This window comes from Nyctereutes procyonoides, unplaced genomic scaffold, assembly GCF_905146905.1.
Source record: "Nyctereutes procyonoides isolate TBG_1078 unplaced genomic scaffold, NYPRO_anot_genome, whole genome shotgun sequence".
Classification (NCBI taxonomy): domain Eukaryota; kingdom Metazoa; phylum Chordata; class Mammalia; order Carnivora; family Canidae; genus Nyctereutes; species Nyctereutes procyonoides.
Genome location: NW_026575151.1, coordinates 9,067,593 through 9,088,147, shown reverse-complemented (window position 1 = coordinate 9,088,147; position 20,555 = coordinate 9,067,593). Strand labels below are relative to the sequence as shown.

The 20,555-nt window shown below is 36.6% G+C and overlaps 1 protein-coding gene across 1 annotated transcript in view; it reads right to left on the bottom strand.

Moving 5' to 3' along the window:
• The window catches only part of ANTXR2 (ANTXR cell adhesion molecule 2), a 156,736-nt gene that overhangs the window by 47,971 nt on the left and 88,210 nt on the right, over nt 1-20,555 (bottom strand). Inside the window, exons 13-16 of the mRNA XM_055313078.1 lie at nt 19,835-19,879; nt 18,687-18,779; nt 12,846-13,013; nt 12,243-12,323 (exon numbers count right to left, since the gene is read on the bottom strand). Coding sequence (XP_055169053.1) covers nt 12,243-12,323; nt 12,846-13,013; nt 18,687-18,779; nt 19,835-19,879 — 387 coding nt within the window. The remainder of the gene's footprint in view (nt 1-12,242; nt 12,324-12,845; nt 13,014-18,686; nt 18,780-19,834; nt 19,880-20,555) is intronic.

The following is a 20,555-nucleotide window of genomic DNA, read 5'->3' as shown; positions in this document are numbered from 1 at the left end:
TTTTTGTGATTTTTTACATTGAAAAATATCACAGAATAATATCATAGATCTAATAGCGAAGGGAGATTAACCTGACAAACATGAATGGAACAGCTAGAGGGGGAGGGGAAAAAAGAGAGATTTTAAGAAGATGGCTTAGTCATTTCAAGGGTCAATTTCATTCCAAATGATTAATGCTGTATTAGAGTGAAGTAGGAACTTTACAAACATAAATTTGCAGCTTATTATTTCAATAAGCACTTGAATCTCCTATTGCCTACGTGTGTTTTCAGAGGAATAATCTTTCTTCCGTTTTTCATTTCTTTCTCCTCTTTTTCCCCTCTTTTCCTCTTTCTGCTCTTGATCGTCCCTCCTTCTATTTTAGCCCATAATCTGACATTTCCTCTTCAGTGAAGTATTTTGTATGCTGGTAACCATGAAAGTAATATTATCCAGATTTACTGCTGATGCTATACCTAGGGATTTTATTTGGATTTATTGTTACTTGTCCATAATTCCTAACTGCCCTACAGTAACTGTCAAAAGGTGAAGGCCTGAATATTAACCCAGGGAAATGTTTGAAAGATGTAAATGAAAATATTTATGTAAGTCTCTCTTTCTCCTTCTCTCTCACCCTTCTTTCCCCGCCAAACCTCTTATCTCATAAGAGAGCATCTGATGCCAAAGCATGAACAGTGTATTAAGGGCTTAACTTCAGTATTAATTACTCAGGTTTAAAACTCTTGGTAATTAATTAAGAATAACAACAGAAGTCATCCCTTTTTCTTCACTGTAACACGTCTTCCTCTCTCTTCAATTTCTCATTCCTGTGACCATTCCATGCTCATTTCAGGCTGTGAAAACCTTAGGCTCTAAAAGTTTGTTCCTGTTATCTGTTGCCTTTTGTATGAGATTAACCAAGTAGACATTAACAAATTTACAACCAACAGCTCAGACAGCTGCCCTGCTTTAAGCAGTTAATGGAATAGGAACTAATCTAGTTAAGAGCATAGGACTAGTTCATAAATCTGGATTCAGAGGACAGATAAAGCCGTCACACCTCTTCTGGACAGTATGAACTGAATTCAATCACCAGCCCTCTTCTGTTTGCTGAGAAGAGCTAGCATTTCCATAAACTGGACCAAGAAGGCACTCAGGATTAGCATAAGCCACATATAGCCCTGCACAGAGATGATTAATTGATATGAATGCATGATTTCACTGGGACAAATACAGATCTCACAAGAATTCCAATCACCGAAAACTCTTCTTGGATCAAATATGAAACAAGATTAAATGTAATTTAGAAAAAAATGAGAACAATGCAATTGCAAGCAACAAACTAATAAACATATCTTGATATAAAGAACTAATAAAAATGGTAAGCCTTTATCTGTTCAGAATTCCACCTAAAAGAAAATGGTGTCATGTTTTTATAACTCAGAAAATGTTTAATAGAGTTAATTATAACTTAAAAGTTAATTATTATGCAAAAGGATAAATCTTAGCTCCACACAAATAACATTTTTATGTATCAGCGTCCTCAGCCATATCTTAATAAGAAATAATTCAAATTTATCAAATTTCAGAACTGTTCTGTCTTGATTTTCTTAGTAGCTTAGTCTCAGGGGAAGAATCATGAACCTAAAACCATAAGCCATGATAAAAACTTTTAGTATATGTGCTGCCGAAGCGAGCACAATGATAAAAACTTTTAAAGTGTACAAAGTCAAAATGCTGTATCTTTTAGGAATCACTGGAGTCTAATGCATATTTTCTTCAATAGCTCATTTTTATCTTTAATCAATTATGAAACTAAGAGAAACTATAATGCATAAAGATACTGAATGGGAACACCTGGATGGCTCAGCGGTTAAGCTCTGCTTTTGGCTTAGGGCCTGATCTTGGAGTTTCAGGATCGAGCCTTGCATCAGGCTTCTCCATCTGCCTGTGAGAGACATACTCTGCCTCTCTCTCTGTCTCTCATGAATAAATAAATGAATCTTTTTTTAAAAGAAAAGACACTGAACCGAATTGTGTGTGTATATTAATTCAGCATCTTATACGCATTATAGTGAAATATTTTGATTTGTGGGCATAAGATTTCATACCCAGAATAAGAAAGCTAAAGTCTCGAACCTGCTCATTGAGTTGTACAACCCATGAAATCAGCTGGGCATTAACTCAGATACACCAGGTGAAGAGCAGAGAGACTGACAGGAAAGTCATATAGTAACTACAGCTTGAAAGCCATACATAGAAAACACCATTTAAGTCCAGTTGAACACAGATGATGTGGTGACAACAGGACATCCAAAAGGAAATTCATACAAGCTCTCAGAGACATTTAAGTAAAATTTAGAAGAGAGGAAGGGATTGTCTAAAAATTATGTAATTAATGATGATAGCAAAGTAGTTCAAGTCCATATGCTCTCTATAGAGAAGAGTGAGATGTGAAAATAACAAGAGACCAAGGGTTAAACCTTAGGAATCAACCAAAGTTAGCCTGAGGGAGAAGAGAGAGAAATGAACAATGTAGAGAAAGAAATCAGAGAGTAAACACTCTTAACTCTATAGAGCTTTTATCTGTACACTACACACACACACACACACACACACGTAAATAATATAAATGTGCTGTTTCGATTCTTTATTGAAATATGTTTTACAGATTTACTTTGTTAGGCAAGTAAGATATGACCTGATATATGACATCTCAGTGTGGATAATTGCAAAACCATATAATCCTGTGTGTGTATAGCCCATTCTCATTAGTGTAGACCTTAATAAAAGTAAATAAATAAAATTTACTGAATTCATAATAAACTCTTTGTTAAGATACCATTACTGTCAGGAAATGGCTCTAAAAAGAATTACTGTTAGAAGGAAACAGAGCTTGATTTAAGAAAAAACCATTTGAAGTCTCTAATTTTGATTCAAAACAAAAATGTGCTTAATACTGGAGAAGATTCTAAAATATAGATAAAATAGATATTATTTTTAGTGCACTAACCTCCTGCTAAAAAACATTATGGGAATCCAAAAGTTTAAGAAATCAAATCTATCTTCCGCATTCTCAAAGTGAAAAGAACTCTCTGATAAATAGGAGGCATATCAGAGAGTAAAATGGTTTTGAAATGGGAACAAATTAGTAATAACTAACCCAACTTTATTAATTTTTAAAAGCAAAAAGGAGGCACCTGGGTGACTCAGTCAGTTAAGCATGGCCTAAGTCATGATCCCAAGGTCCTGAGATCCAGCCCCACTTCTGGCTCCCTGCTCAGCCAGGAGTCTGCTTCTCCTTCTGCTTCTGATCCTCCCCCAGCTGTGCTCTCTCTCAAATAAATAAAGAAAATCTTTAAAAAAAGAAAAAGAAAACAAGAAACTTCTCATAACCCTTTGAAATAAGAGTTCATTATATATATATATATATATATATATATATATATATATATTTTATGATAGTCACAGAGAGAGAGAGAGAGGCAGAGACACAGGCAGAGGGAGAAGCAGGCTCCATGCACCGGGAGCCCAATGTGGGATTCGATCCCGGGTTTCCAGGATCGCGCCCTGGGCCAAAGGCAGGCGCCAAACCGCTGCACCACCCAGGGATCCCAAGAATTAATTTTTTACTCCAACCATATAATGATACACAAGTGAATGTCTACTGGTATTCTTAAAAACAATTTCCTGCAAAGCTTGAAAAGTAAATCATTTTTAATTTTATACCTCAAAGTTATGCCAGTTTCAAATTTCTCAAGTGTTAAAGGTTGCAATTAGATTCAGTCCAGAATTAATGGAAAATATAAAGATTATGTGAAGTAATTTTAAAAAGGACTTCAGAGATTAAAAGTGGATATTATAAAAATCCTAGTGTTTTGTTTTATTTAGAAATAAAAATAAAAGATAATTAGCAAAAAAAAACATTTATTTCTCCTTAAAGTATATATTTATATAATGTATTGATATAAATTCATTTTGAAGAATAAGGAAGCAATAAAAGTTTCCTACTCAAGCCAATTTCCTTAACTGAGTTATGAAGCTTTCCTTAAAGGAAATTTATAAATGAGGGTCTGGTAGACATGTAGGCACCATCATAATGTACTTTGTTAAAATAATAAATTGTCTACAAAAATAATGCATGTTTCCCCCTTAGACTGGGTCCTTGGAGCTCTAAATTGAAAACCTAATATATGCTGAATAATATAGATTTTTATAAATTATTAGAAGTTATAAAGCGATGTACTTAAATATATTTAATCCTCTGTAATTAAAATTATGAAAAACTATACATATAATACTTGAAACAGTTAAAAAAGTCAAAAGCTTTATCTATGCCAACATTTCTGCTCCCAGTTAGATGATTTAACTGATATCCTCAAGATGGTCTACAGATATGCTGTATACTAAGGCTAAGAAAATAATGTGTTTAGGCCTGGACAAACAATATTAACTGTTGATATTTTAAAGTATTGTTTTAGTGTGCCAAAACTCACTGATGATTAAAAAAAAAGTTTATTTCTAAAACCAGCACACTAATCTGAGAAGAAGGTATCTACACTACTATAATAATTTTTGTCTCTTGAGTGTCAAAAGCTTGTTGGTCAATTTTAACCAAGAAATCTAACCAAGAAAATCTAAACTTAGAAGTTAATACATAAAATATGTACGAGGCCACTACACACAAATTATGCTGGCTTGGGGGGTTAAAAATCCAATTTAGTATCCATATTCTATTTTTACTTTCCTTGAAAACGTAAGTCTTTTGGGTAATTTAAATGATCACCTTTCATATATTCTATATTTCACTTTAGGGAACTGAACTGAATCAATACTTTTGCCAGTGGACATCCATAATTAAGAAATGGTGTCCTTTAACCTAAGAAATAGTATCAAAAAAGTACTCTATTTCATGAAATTATGATTCTCCACTGAAACAGGCATTAGTTGATAACATACACACTGACAAAATAAGTTCTTCAGGTATATACACAGATATTTATAGCAACACACACATATTACACAAACTCAGTGGGACTACAGAAATAATGGCATGCTTCTGTGTTATTCTAGTAAAAATTTATCTTTCAAATATATATAAACCAAAGTGAATTACTTCTACTCATTTAAGCAGGATATTTAAGGTAGTTTAAGGGTGCCCCAAAATATAAAGACAAGAGATAATCAGAATGAATACTAGTGATAACACAAAGGGTAGAAAAATCTGATGGTAGTCTTTCCCAGTTATGTCACATCATAATTAGTTTAAAGGGTCATATAAAAATTCAGATCTCACAAAAATAAAAGGTAAGCAATCACTGGAGCTTTTTTAAAATCTTGATATTTTCCTCCATTCTTTCATTTAAGAATTCAAAACAGAAAAGTTCTGAAAGTAACAGGGGCATTTTGTGTACCCTAGGACTGAATGACTCAGGCTAAAATAAAAGGTTTTCTCATAGCTTTTAAAACTTATGGCAAAGTCCAGACACAAAATATTAAGACAGAACCTAAAAACAAAGTGTGAGAATGTAGTTATTAGCAGCCTAATTCCCAGCACTGAAAGCATTTAAAATATCAAATCATTTGAGTGAAGGTTTCAAAACACCCACAAGTGGTTTACATTTTGCAAATGTGATGGAGAATTTAAAGGCAGTGTAGCACAAAATCTCTGTCAGGGCAATGGGATTCAGTGGGAAGATAAAGTGGTTTAACAGCACTGAGCACTGGGTGATTTGCAAGCTTGATGGACTTCACAGTGACCCTCCGGAGGGTTAGGATCAGTGAAGAAGCCGCCAGTGAAGACAGTGAGGCCAGTTATGTTTTGAGTATGAGAATTCGGATGCAGGACGGGCAGAAAAGTGAACACAGGCTAGAATTAGAAATTTAAGAAGGAGGTGCAGCCTTAATCATTTGACACTGAGGTTATCAGGTATCTCTGGAGCCTTTTTTTTTTTTTTTGAAGGTTTTATTTTTATTTATTGGATAGAACACAAGCAGGAGGATCAGCAGGCAGAGCCTGGATATGGGTCTCGATCCCAGAACCCTGGGACGGTAACCTGAGCTGAAGGCAGACGCTTGACTGACTGAACCACCCAGGTGCCCTCTCTCTGGAGCCTTTTAAATGAACCTGTGCTATCTTTGTTCTCAGATATTCTCCCCCATAGACTTTTTTTTTTTTTTTTATTAATCAGAGGACTGACACTGGATTCTGTCAAAATGGACTTCCATTTTTTAAAGCAGCTACCATCAATCATTTCCAAAAAAGTGACAATTATATCTGCACAATTAATAAAAGTCCCCTCAACCTAATAAATTTAGCTTAATTGGAAACTCACTATGCACTTCTGTTGCTTATTTCACCACCGACTGATGAAAACTTGGCCACCATCTAGCATCTGTTGCCCTCTCTCGCTCAAAGGATACCTTTGAGTTTAGCACCTTTGCTTCATCTCCCAGTAACCTTGCAGGTGCTCCCCCTCAAAGGGAGGGAGCCTACATTTTATTAATAATAACAGTTGAGCACACCACAGAATACCATGTTACCGCACCCTGGAGCTTTATTTGTCAGACTAGTATCCAAACGGATCCTAATTACGCTCTAGGAGGGCCTGCACAATTAGGAGCTTCTGCCGTCTTCCCACCGAAAAGTATACACATTCTTGATTTTTTTTTCTAGCTGAACCTAGGTGATAGGGTGGGAAAAGACCTCAAAAAGCGTTTCCTTGAACATGCAATTCTGGCTTTTCACTTAAAATCTTATTTTTTGTATCCAACTCCAGGCATAAGGCCTTTATACATAGGAAATTAAAGCTAATGGGATGTCCTAAATTTCATTTTCCTAACAGTTTCCATCCACCTGAAAATAATCGAATTTTCCTTTCACCTCCGTGTAAGCAGCCTCGTGATCCAAGCATAAAACAAACCGCGGAGGCACTTCGTGGGCGCCCCGCAGCAGATTGGCCCGTTGCAGCGTCCAGTCCTGTCTGCTCCCTGGGGAGCGAGGGGCTGCGGCCTGAAGGTCAGCGTCACCTCCGTTACAGCCACGCAGCTCCTCGGCGATTTAATTGGTTCGAGGAACAACTCCAGAACTAGCGCTTCGCTTTCTTCTTTCTTTGCCTTTTTGCTTCTCCAACTCTCACTTTTCAAACAGGGGAAAAAAAAAAAAAAGGTGCACGCGTGGTAATGCATGATTTATGAATTACCTTGTTATCGCAAAAACAAAACACTGCTTTGAAAACCAAACAAAGTCCTGGCGCGGACGGCGGCGTGTTTGATGGAGGCGTCGACGCGGGGCCTTCAACCCGTACCTGCTGTCCCCCGTCACTCCCTGGGAACCGGGCGGCAGATGCTGCAGCGCCAAGCTGTCTCTGAAGCGGCTCTCCGTCCCCGTCTCCCCACCGCCACGGAGTCAAGCCGCGTTAGATCTCTTTATTTGTGCCTAAGGCAAGTTTGGGAGCGCAGCTGTGTCCACCCCGCTCCTACCTTTGGTGTTGGAGGCCTCCAGGCAGCGGGCGGGAGACCAAGACGGTCCTGCCGCTCTCAGCGCCCCGCCGGCCGTCCGCCGCCCGCCTGCACCGGCCCCGCGGCCCGAACCTCCCGCGCCCGGCGCCCAGCAGTCGGGACTCGGGGAGCGGGGAGCGGGGAGCGGGGGCCGGAGCGCCCAGGGGCAGCGGCAGCGGGAGCGGGAGCGGGAGCCGGGGACCGAGCCGGAGCCTCCTCGCGCCGCTCTGATACTTTATGCCTGAACTTCAAGTACTGGATCAAGGGCTTGGACTCAGCGGCGGACTCCTGGACTCCGCTGCGCTGCCGATGAGCCGCGACAGGAGAGCCTCTGGCTGGAAACTCGGCGTCACGGGCCGTGCAGACTAAACGCGCTAGACTCCCGGTCTAGTTCCACGCGCGCTGCCTTGTTTATTGAACTAGACTCTCAAGAGGCAGAATCTGCAGTAAACAATTCATAAATAAAGACTAGACTGTTTTCCAAGGTAGAAAACGTGCCGTTGACTAGGCGTCGGTTCTGTTACCTCGGAACCATCAGCCACAACCGGAAAACAATGGTTTTATTGTCTCCCGAGCGCGCAGTTTTGCCTTTCTTTGCAGGAAAGAGAATGCGACTCCTTTAAAATTCACAAATGAGAAAACGTTGTTGCTTATTTCCTGAAAATATCAAACATTTCCAACGACTAGAAAATTCTTCCAAAAGCCCTTCCTTCATGTCTACAACGTACAAATTGCTTTATACTACACGCGCCTTGTACGCCATCACACAAACACTTCCAAGAAGTATAATCCAAAGTAAACACGCACAAGGTTTTACGAGCACAGGAAAATAAAATTATTTGCAAAACCTTTTCACCAGTTTATACGTTGATAAGAAATTTTCTTTTAAAAAGATTGTCCTTGAACAGCCAGTAACATTTTCCCATTGCATTATTTGATTTTGCATATCTGCAAAGACAAACGTCTTTTTCCGGGGTAATCAATGAATCTAATCTAAGCGAATACAATACTATTTACCAATTTCCTAATATTTAATGGAAAAATAGGTTCGCGAAATAAAAGTGATAAAGAGTTTGGAAGGACAACGATTATCCTAGGTACTATCTACAGGTATACACGCTTAGACACCTATACACACACATATATGGAACCCTTCACGAGTAGTCTGAGTCATCTAACTTAGCTTAATTAATTGGTTTCAGGGGAGTAAGGTTGAAGACAGGATTTTACCCTTCCCAGTGCTATGGTATCCAATCACAGATGAATATGGGCATCTAAAACTATCCAAAAAAAATTCCAAGCCCAGTTTTCTCATTCAATGATTCCACTCTGGCTTACCTGGAGTATTGAACACAAAGAATAGCCAGGAAAGTGGCAGACACCACACTTGGATATCTCAGTCCCCTAAATTTAAAATTTTGTCTACTCCATGTAATCCTAGAAGACAAACCACGTCTACATACACTGAATTGGTGAAAAGCATACAGTTCAGTCCATTGAATTTTTGAGGGCTTAACTAGCCACGGTAAGTAGGAGGTAATGGGGAACCACGGTCTTCTTCTCATGCATTAATAAAGCATTATCTAAGCAAATCGTTCCATTTTAATATCATACACCACATGTACATCAAAGTTAACAGTGCAAAATACCCTGATTCTCTTTCTACCTTTGGGTCCTCATTTTCTCACCACATAAGTCACTTTCTCAAATGAAAGATACTGTAAAGTATCTTGCATCTCTTTTATCTTGTAAAGTCTTTTAAAGTCGATCAGATTCTGTGTTTTATGATTGGTGCAGATTTTTGCAGGACACAAATATCACAGAGTTACACGGTTGGCCTTGTCAACAATATTTACTGTGTTCATGAGGATAAGAATAGAGCCCTTGAAATGGTAAACTGAGATTGTACCATTGGGTGAATTTCTAGCTTTACCATACTAAATGTCAATTAGCTGGATTGTCAGCCTATGGGGAAAGCTTTCACGGAGTGCCACCCTGAAGCTTTCACAGTGGGTTTGAAATAAGTAACAAAAACTTGCAGGTGACAAAATGTTGGAAGCAATAAAGGTATATTCAAGAATAAGTATTATGAAAAAGACTAAATCATACTGTGTCAGATACACATACAATCATAATATGTATTTGATGGAGCATATATAGGTATACGGTAGAAAAACTGGAGACTTAATCATACAGAGTAAAGATCTACTATCTTTTATCTACATCTTTGAAATACAAATCTTTGAAAACTCTAACCTTTGTGCTGAGTTTATCACTGAAATTCATTTGCAAGCCAAACCTGACTTGAACTTGAGATTATTAATAGTCTATATCTACTTGCAATAACTAATATTTATCAGAAAAATGTCTAAATAATGTAACCCAAGGTGCTGTTTCACATAAATATATGATATATGGACTATATCAGATTCCTAAAATCTGAAAAATTCTGAATTTTCTAACTTAAGAGTTAGAATAAAATCCTTTGGGCCTATAACATACAAATATGTGTCCAAATTACCAGAACGAAGGAAATCATGGTCAAAATAATGAGTAAATTACTCTTGAATCACGGAAGAATAAATAATAATTTAACCTGCTAGGACATGTACAATATTCTAACACTATAGTTTTTTTTTTCTTCTTTCTTTCTTTCTTTCTTTTTTTTTTTTTTTTAAGTAGGCTCCACACTAGGTATCCCAGTATGAGGCTTGAAACTCACAACCCTAAGATCAACACCTGAGCTGAGATCAAGTCACATGCTTAACAGACTGAGTCATACTGGTACCCCCCCTAAGCAGTATAATTTTTTAAGAATATTAAATTTATTTAGAATCTAACAAAGTGCTTGGCATATGTTAGACACTAGTTAAAACAATATATCCAGTATGGGCAAGAGTGCTAGAACTACTATCTGCTTTTGCCAGCTAATACATCTTTAGTGCTAGCACAATCCTCAACACATTTAAAGGTGAAAATTATTGAACAAATGAACTAATGTCTAATCTGGGGGAAAGAAAATTAGGGTGATACACAAAAACACTTTGAAAATACAAACAGTGAAAGCCTAGCACAAAAAGAGTAAATAGAGTTGCTGTATGGCGTCCCAGAAGCAGAACTCCAGATTATGTGTGATTTAAACAGAGGCACAAATTTCAATAAACCTAAGAACTTTCCATTAACCACAGTGGTCTGGTAATGAAAGAGGCTGGTTATCTCTGCCTATGGTCCAAGCAAAGGCTAAAAGGTCTGTGGAGAATTCTCAAACTGGATATCCTAAATGGTTGAATTCAGATGTTTTCAAAGTGACCTTCACTTCATAGAATTAAAATTTTAAAGATTTACATGTTTTTGTATGTGAAGCACCATGCTAAAATATATAACACTAAGCATAACTTAGTTTGGCACTATAGAATAAATACTAATTTCAGCAATCATTTCATACTTAAAAAAAATAGTCTGTCAAACCTGAATGAACTGAAAATCCTCTGAGGTTGAGGTAAATAAAGTTCACTCACTTCAGAATTGGTGATCACGATGATGATCATGTTGACACACAATGAAACAATTCTATTATTACTACTAATAGTGATGTGTCTGAACTATAGTGATGAAAATGTTTTCAATTTTTTTACATTGATACTATAGAAAATAGTGCTAATATATTAAAGAAATTATAATGCTAGAGTAATTCTAGCCAAATTTCCATAAACAAACAAAAAAAACTCAAATAAGCTTCCTTGGTAGGGAAAATGTATACACATATATGTGTGTATGTATGTATTTTTACAATGTGAGTATGTTCTAGAAATCACAGATTTCTATATTGCTTTACAGTCCCTTATCCACAGGTGATACGTTCCACGACCCCCAGTATATTGCGTGAAACCACAGATAGTACCAAATCATAAGAATCCTGTGTTTTTCCCTATACATACATACCAAAGATAAAGTTTAATTTATAAATTAAATGCTGTGAGAGAGATTAGCAAAAATGCCTAATAATAAAATAGAAAAATTGTAGTGATATACTGTAATAAAAATTATGTAAATGTGGTTCTCCTCTCAAAATAACTTATCATACTATACCCGCACTTCTTGTGATGACATGAGATGATAAAACGTCTGTGTAATGAGAGAAAGTGAGATGAACAATGTAGGCATTGCAATGTGGTGTTACGCTACGACTGACCTTCTGACCATATGTGGGAAGGATATTACCTGCTTCTGCGCCATGGTTGACTATAGATATCTGAAACTGTGGATAAGGCAGGACTACCAAAAGACACTTTCATCTATTTAAGAAATTAGTTTGCATTAACTGGTGAAGGCATAGAAATATATATTTATACCTGAAGAAATGGAGGCTCTGCATGTTCCCTGGGGCTTGCTGGTAGTAAATGGTAGAGAAAGACTCCAACTACAGATCCTCAGTCTGTCCTTCCCACTTGATAAAACCTCAGAATGTAATGTTGTCCAAGTCAAAGGCTGAAGTAATGAGTGTACATATGAAAGTATGTGTACACAGATCATGATTTTTCCAGATTACTTGAGAAGGGACTTGTGTTAAACCATAGCTATAAGATGTATTCTAACAACAGGTAACAATTTATTAAGTGCCCTATGTAATAGGAACTTGCACAAGACAATAATTCCTTCCCCAAGTGTAATGAGGGCTTTAAATTCTTTTTGATTATTATTTCACTTCCTTCAACATACTGATCCACGCACTGCTCTTTCCCAACATATCCCCACATACAAACCTCATCTCCTTCCTGAGGCCGCATCAAGGAAACACGGTCATACTGCCGCCGCAACAGAGCCCAGAGTGCATCAAGACGACCCTAAATGGAAACATGCTTTGTAAATCTCTAGGGAACAGATTCCACCTCTATTTACTTAATAAAGAGTTAAAATGAAGACAGTAGTTTTGTTCTCTACTCTCATTTCTTTCCTAAATTAAACAAATAAATAAATAACAAAAGCAGAGGTTCTCGCTGAGAAATAGTCATTAGAATGGATAATGAATGCCTGCTGCTTGATGGACCTCGGTCCTCATGCACACAGCTGGGAGCTGGGGGTAAGCTAAAGAAGTCAGAGTTTCTCTTGTTACAGGTTCTCAGTTAAATCACACAAAATTGGGGTGCCCAGGTGACTCAGCGGTTGAGCGTCTGCCTTTGCCTCAGGTCCTGAAACTGGGGTCCTGGGGTCAAGTCCTGCATCAGGCTCCCCAGAGGGAGCCTGCTTCTCCCTTTGCCTATGTCTCTACCTCTCTCTATATACCTCTCATGAATAAATAAATAAATAAAATATTTAAAAATAAATAAATAATAAATAAATAAAGCACACAAAATTTACACAATTACCTTAATTGGTGTGTACCACTTTGTCTGAGGAGGCTGGTATGTGGGTTTGGGCTGAGGTGGTCTAGGCCTGACAGGTTCCTCAACTTCTTCAGGAATCTTTACCACAGCATTTTTGGCTTTCTCTAGTCTTGCACCTTCCTCAGTAGATCCTTTATCACCCCAACGAACCTTTAAAACAAAGGGAAAATACTTGTATCCGACATCCAGGGTCCTAGAAGAACAAATTGAGGAGATAGTCCTTTGGTTCACCATCTTGAAGTAAAGAGAGGAGTCATATACTAACTATAAATTCCTCCTCTCCTGAGATTTAGTTAGGTACATTCCCCTTCTAGCTAAGTATGTACCCCTATGTACTGATGGCAGTGGAGGGAACAGATGGTGATGGTGACAATTACTATGTGCCAACTGCACTTAATCCATACAAAAAAAAATGCAATGAGATAGATAATATAGGTATTCAGTTTTTTTCCTTCCAGATGAGGAAACCAAGGCATGGAAAGATGAAGTAATGTGTCCAAAGCCACACAGCTAGCAAGTGACAGGGCAGGGATTTGAACCTTAAATAAGTTAGTAAGTTTCAAATAGGATTACAAATGTATTTTTACATGTATTTTACCAATGTATTTTATACAAAGGAGTAAATTGTTCCTCCCCAATTTATTTCATTGTTTGCCTAAGTCAAAAAGTATGACTTAAACATTTAGCATTGGAAGTAAAAGAGTTATATATGATTCTTCCTTACTTTTGTAAAATTCGACTTTGTAAAGTAGCTTTCAGTCTTTAGTTCTGATGTATATCGGAGAATGGTTATTCGATTATCAATTTTCCATTGAGGAAGGCAAATCTGAAAAGGCTCCACTTTGAAAAGAAAACTTCAGGGACACCAGAGAATCCTACAAATTTTAGGGTATATCCTTCTCTGAAAACTCTGGACACTGAAGAATCATAGGGTCAAATTACTGTTTTCTTTATTCTTCAATGAACAGGAGTTAAGAGCTAAATGTGATCTCTTTATGGGCATGGGGATAGAATGTGACCACTGGAGAAAGACTTTGTCCAGCCAGGAATGTGGAGAAGTCCTACAAAAACCACAGACTACATGAACAAAGATGACAAAGATAAGGCAAGTGAAGCTCTGCAAAGAAATACGAAGGCCTGTGCAGGACACACTGACTCACCAGAATTAAGTGATTTCCACAAAGGAAAAAAAATTAAATACTCTGTAAAGCATTTTAATGACCTGAGATAGTGAGTAGGTGTATGATTACTTTACATGGAAAGAACTATTCATGGCTTTTTGATAAGGCTTTCTTAGATGTTTTTACCTTTTTTACTACAATTTTAGAATAGGCTTTCCACTTCAAGCGGACCCTGTTGAGTCATTAAAATGTATCTGTATCCTTCAGTGTAATCAGCGGTACTAGAATGTTCTTTATAGGGTTGTTAAACTTGTTTTAAACACCATTAAACCTTTAGAGCTAGTAGTTGGCTTTCTTTCCAGAGAAATGACCGTCTTGTTCCAATCACAGTGTCTTCATCTAGATAAATGAAAACTTCTGAAATCTTTAGATATAGCTAAACTGAGCTTAAAAACTCTAAAACCAGGATATATATCCTGGCAGTTGTGAAGTCTCGATTTTGAGGGAAAACAACAACAATAACAACAAAAAGTTCAGTAAACAAGCAAATGTCGTAACTCAGAAAAATAACTCAGAATAAAAATATAAGTAGATAAGTGTTCAGAAATGGTGGATTTAATATACACACCTCCCCAGCCTACCCTTCATAGTTGATATCATAGAGATAATTATAATCATATTCATCCTCCAAGAATCACTGGCACCATTCTCAGATAAAGAACACAAAGTAACCAAACTGGAGTTTTGACTCAGTGTATTTCTAGAGACTCACACCTTAAAGAACTGTACTCTGAAATAGAGTTGCTAAGGTCTAAAGGAAATTCATTAATTAAATCCTCAGAGTTAGTTTCATGAAGTAGCTGTTCCATCATCATTATCACCATCATCACAAACAACACAACAAATAATTCTCACCCAATCCCAAAGTATAAATTACGAAATAATTTATAGATTTTTCCTAAAACTCTCAGAAGCAATTACAGGCATACGTCAGAGATACTGCAGGTTTGGTTCCAAACCACCACAATAAAGCAAATAGCATAATAAATTACTCAAATGAATGTTTTGGTTTCCCAGTGCATATAAATGTTATGTTTACAGTATGCTGTAGTCTAATAAGTGTGCAACAGTGTCAGGTCTAAAAAAGACAATGTACATACCTTATTTAAAAAAACACTTTATGGCTAAAAAATTCTAAGTGTCATCTGAGCTTTTAGTAAATGGTAGTCACTGATCACAGATCATCATAACAAATACAGTAACAATGAGTAAGTTTGAAATATTACAAGAATTACCAAGACATGACACAAAGACACGAAGTAAGCAAATGCTGTTGGAAAAATGATGCTGATAGACTTTGCTGCTCAGTGCAGGATTGCCAGAAACCTTCAATTTGTAAAACAAAAACAAAACAAAAACAAAAACCACAGTATGTGAAGTGCAATAAAGCAGAGTGCAATAAAACAAGGTATGTCTATAAATATACATACATGTATACATATGTTTTAATATTTTAGTTTAACCACATTGCAATAGTCAAAAAGGATTAAAAAGAAAAAAGAAAAAAACAAGAATAGGGTCACCGGGGTGGCTCAGTGGCTCAGGTCATGATTTTACGGTCCTGGGATCGAGTCCCACATCGGGCTCACTGCTGGGGAAGTCCCACATTTCCCCCTCTGCCTTTGTCTCTGCCTCTCTCTGTCTCTCAGGAATAAATAAATAAAATATTTTAAGAAAAAAAAAAAACAAGAATAAACTGCTAAAGAGAGCTTTAGCAGAATTAATATACCTGTCTTTTTTACTATGGAAAAAAAATAAGTGCAAACTTGATAGCTAAACTCTTCCAAGTCTACTTGGCTTCCATAATAAACAATAAAATTCCATAATTTCCAGAGTATATTTAGATGACTCGGAGGTTGTATCATAAAGGAGCAATTTTAGAATTGAGAAAAGAAACAAAAACAGTTTCACACTGAATTGGCAGAAACACACATTTGAAGTCATTAGGTATTGCGGATCAGTTGTGCTAACAGCTGTTATTAACATCAGCTCAGTTCCAGCTTTCTCCAAATTGCCATTACCATAGTATTTAAATATTTAATTTAAAGAAGGAGTAAGAAAAAAAAATCTACGTAAAATCCCTATCCTCGCTTAAAATAACATCAGTTACGAAGATTTATTCCGTAATTCAGATGTGCACATAATTTCTATGATTCCACTTATTTTTCCCAGTTAAAGGCATTTTTTTAAGGGAAATACTTTCTAGGTTTAAATAAGTATGTTTTTAAAACAGATGATGTTTTCTATTTTCCCTAAGTTTAAATAAGATCAGACTTGAGAGAACTTAATGATACTTAATTCTCAATTCAATTTTACAATCTCGATTGTCTTTTTATGTATTGTTTCCCCTTCGTAATGTTCACATTTACTTTCTCATTTTTTTCTCATTCCCATTCCACCATGTTGACCAAATACCACATGCAATGTAGCTAAAATGGTCCAAAGATAAAATGTACCCTAGTTTATTAAAAGTGGGTGAGTCCTTTTCACAGATTTTCTTAAACTGAAAAGGACAGGCAATGTATTTCACATATTAAGAATTAGTAACTCTTGAAACTTGAAATGTGAGTTATTCAAGAAGGTGCACAAGTCCTTGGCTTTCTTGACCATAAACCAATGTTATTCCTCTAGGAACTCATGGGTATGCTTTTTTTTTTTCCTTTGGAAAGAGATCTCAATCTTTAATACGCTGGAATATTGGACTAACAAAAATCTGGCATAACTCCTAGTGTTTTCAGCAGAAATATTATTCTTTAAGGCTCACTTACTAGCATATCATTATCTCATTGTCATGTGGTATTTTACATGTGAAGATTTCAAAATGGAATTAAATTTATTATTTTGAAATCAAAGTAGTGCATGCTCATTGTCAAATGAGTTAGGAAAAAGTAGGGAAATACACAGCACAGATTGAAAATCACTCCACCCAGAGAAAGCTACTAACATTTTGTAGTATATCTTGTCAAGCCTTTTTCCCCTTGCATACAGTTTTTACACATATATTTTGGAATGAGGTGAAATAAATTAAAAAATAAGTTGGGATAAACTATGTTTACATATCCATAGGTAACTATTTTATTTACAAGTTTATTTTTCATATATGTAAGATTATCCATCTGCTCTTTCCTCACCCCTCCAAGGGAAACAGAAGGAAAATGGCCTTCAGAATGAAGTTGTCTCAAGCAACTAAAGCTAGACTAGCCATGTTCTATTGGACTATTTAATATTCTCAATCATCCACATGTGAACACATATGCACTATCTTCTCCAAAAGACAAGTGCAATAGCTCCTAGCACCTGCCTTTTCCGTGGCTTACTAGCAGTGAGGTGTCTCAGGGGTTATTTCAGCAATAAAGTGGCATGCTTTTAAGGAAAGCATGCATTATTTTAAGATCTAATGTGGTCAAGAAAGTGAGAATCACTATCAGATGACTTGAATAACCACTTTGGCAATGACAACCATGTTAAGTAGGTCTGAGCTTCTTCAGAAGAATACTGAAATTTATTCTGAAAAGGGGAAACTCTCCATGGGAATCTGAATTTTATTGAAATGTAGAAAAAAGAGAAAATTTTAACAGTTGTGAGGTGGTTAATTAGCTTACTGATTTTTGCTGACAGTAATAGGACAAAGCCCATATGATAGTAGGAGACATGTGCGATGACTGCAGAACACATAAAAAAGTCCTTCTTATCAAGAAGTAAAGTTTGGGCAGCCCGGGTGGCTCAGGGGTTTAGCGCCGCCTTCAGCCCAGGGCGTGATCCTGGAGACTCGGGATGGAGTCCCATGTTGGGTTCCCTGCATGGAGCCTGCTTCTCCCTCTGCCTGTGTCTCTACCTCTCTCTGTGTGTCTCATGAATAAATAAATAAAATCTTTAAAAAAAAAAAAAAAAAAGAAGTGGGGCAGCCTGGGTGGCTCAGCAGTTTAGCGCCTGATCCTTCGGACCCGGGATCGAGTACCACATCAGATATAATATTAAAGTTCAATTTTAATCCACGCCTTGAGCTAGTCTCAAAGTTCAATATATTCTATAAATGATATTTAAAATTAATTATGATTGTTCATAAGTGGTAACTAAAAGCTGTAAAAAAATTTTTTTAAATGCGCTTCTTCTACATTTGTGATAAGATCATACCCATACTACTGAATATTTTAACATTTTTTTATCCCTAAATAGTACATAACTATTGGATCTTTTCAAAGACAAGCATTGTTGGTACTTTAAGTGACTGGCTTCTACAAAGTCGATGCTGTCTGCAGTAATTTTTTCCAAAATAGTGAGAAAAACCCTAACTTTGTTTTGCCCTTTAGAGTTCAAATGTCTTATCAATGCAGTTCTTTGACTAATGAAGTCAGTTCTTCTTGGACAGTTTTGAAATGGCCAGGATGATTCCATAGGACAAAAAGTTATCCAAAGAAAGACCCAGTGCTAAATAAAATTGGATGAAAAAAAATTAAAAATAAATAAATAAATAAATAAATAAATAAAATTGGATTGCATTCTGAAAAATAAAATAAATAAATAAATAAAATTGGATTACATTCTGAAAAGATCATGCTGAAAAGCACAATCTCCATGGCTTAACTGTTCTAGAATTACACATTCCAGATTAGCAATTTCTGTTTTTTTAAAAGATACCAACCTCCATTCTTTTAATTCCTCCAACCCCTCGACCACCATAATAGGAAGCATCCACAGTTGGCCATTTCTTGGTAGGCAGAGGTTCTTCTTCCTCCTATGTAGACACAAGTTTTTAAAAATGGGTTTAATTAATTTCTTAAAATACTGTTTAGTCAGAATTAGCTCACATTTAGGGGTGCCCAGGTGGCTCAGTCAGTTAAGCATCTGCCTTGGGTTCACGTAGTGAACCCAGGATCCTGGGAGTTGACTTCAGCCCAAGCTCAGTGGGGAGTCTGCTTCTCCCTCTCCCTCTCCCTCTGTGTACTCTCTCTCTCAAATAAATAAATAAAATATTTTAAAAAAAGAACTAACACACATTTAAACATTTTTTTTCTGAATAATGCTATTGATATGGAAGAAATGTAGTAACAACTATATACTGGGCATTTGGATGTACTTATGCTTATGTGCATATATTTCAAGTGGAATTCTACAGAATATAAGGACTCCTGCCTTTCCAATTTAAGAATCTCTCTCGTTTCACCAGGTTACCAGAAATTGCTCCTCAACTATGAGCAGCATCATTTGTTTTTTTTTTTCCAATTCTATTCATTATTTCATATTTAAAAGATAAGACATTAAATTTAGGACAGCATTTCAAAAATCATTTCAAGTATCAACATACATGTTAAGTTAAACTGCAAAAGTGGTACTAAAACAGATTGGCAGTTAAGAGGTTTAGAGAATGCACTACTTCTATAGTTCATGTTGCTAACACAATTCTGGCTAACATATAGAGTAATATAAGAGTAATAATCATTTTGAAGAGAGGATTAATATCATTACACTTCCAGCTTAGATCTTCTAACTTTTTATAAATAAAATAAGTAACATCAGGACTATTGGTATCTGGATAGCAAAAGTTAAGTAAATCTCTATGCAGTATTGAGCCTCATGGCCAGTGTATATTTATCAGTTTTTGAAGGTCCTATTCATTCCTCCAGCACATGAAAGAAATCATAAGATTAAAAATAACAATTAATTTTCATAAATTCAAAAGTCTAATACATAGGTATCAGAGTTATCTAATAACACGGTAATTGATCAAATTTGGGGATAGTATCTAAATACAGGAAAAAATATCCACATCACTTCTTAGGCACTATTTACCTGTTTTGGTGCAGGAGGTGGTGGTGGAGGAGGATCCTTGATAACCTGTCCAACAACAACAAAAAAAATCAAATGTAAAAATTTTGGTGGCATAGGAAGGTGACAGCAAAGATGCATAAAAATAACCAGATTAGTAGCATACTGTGGTAGTGCCAAAGACGTCTCCAGTGAACTTTGTCTCTCAATGGGCATGCCTCTCCCTTTAAATGCAGGTTTGCTTGTATTTTGACTAACTAGTATTGAGATAGAAGTAGTACCTGGTGACTTCTTCAGCTAAGTCAGAAAAAGCTTTTCCACTCTCCTAATATCCTTGGGATACTCACTCTGGAGGAAGCCTGCTGTCATGTCAGGACATGACATGAGACCACCAGGCCAGGAGGAGGAAGAAACCCAGGATAACGTTATGGAAAGGCTGGGTGATAAGAGAGGTGCCTGGTCAGCCCCCAGCTATGTCAGTCATCCCAGCTGACGTGACAAACATAGCTTTCTTGGCCCTGGAGGCCTGTCGAACTTTCAAATGATTCCACTACAGCTGCCCCCTGACTGCAAACATGTGAGAGAACCCCCAGAGAATCTTCTAGCTGAGCCAGTCTCCACAGAACCGTGAAGACACTAAATTGTTTGAAGACACTAGGTTGCAGAGTGGTTTGGTAGACACTGCTAGATAACAATTCACAAAACTCCTTCATTCATTTTATCTTTATGCCATAGACATATTACT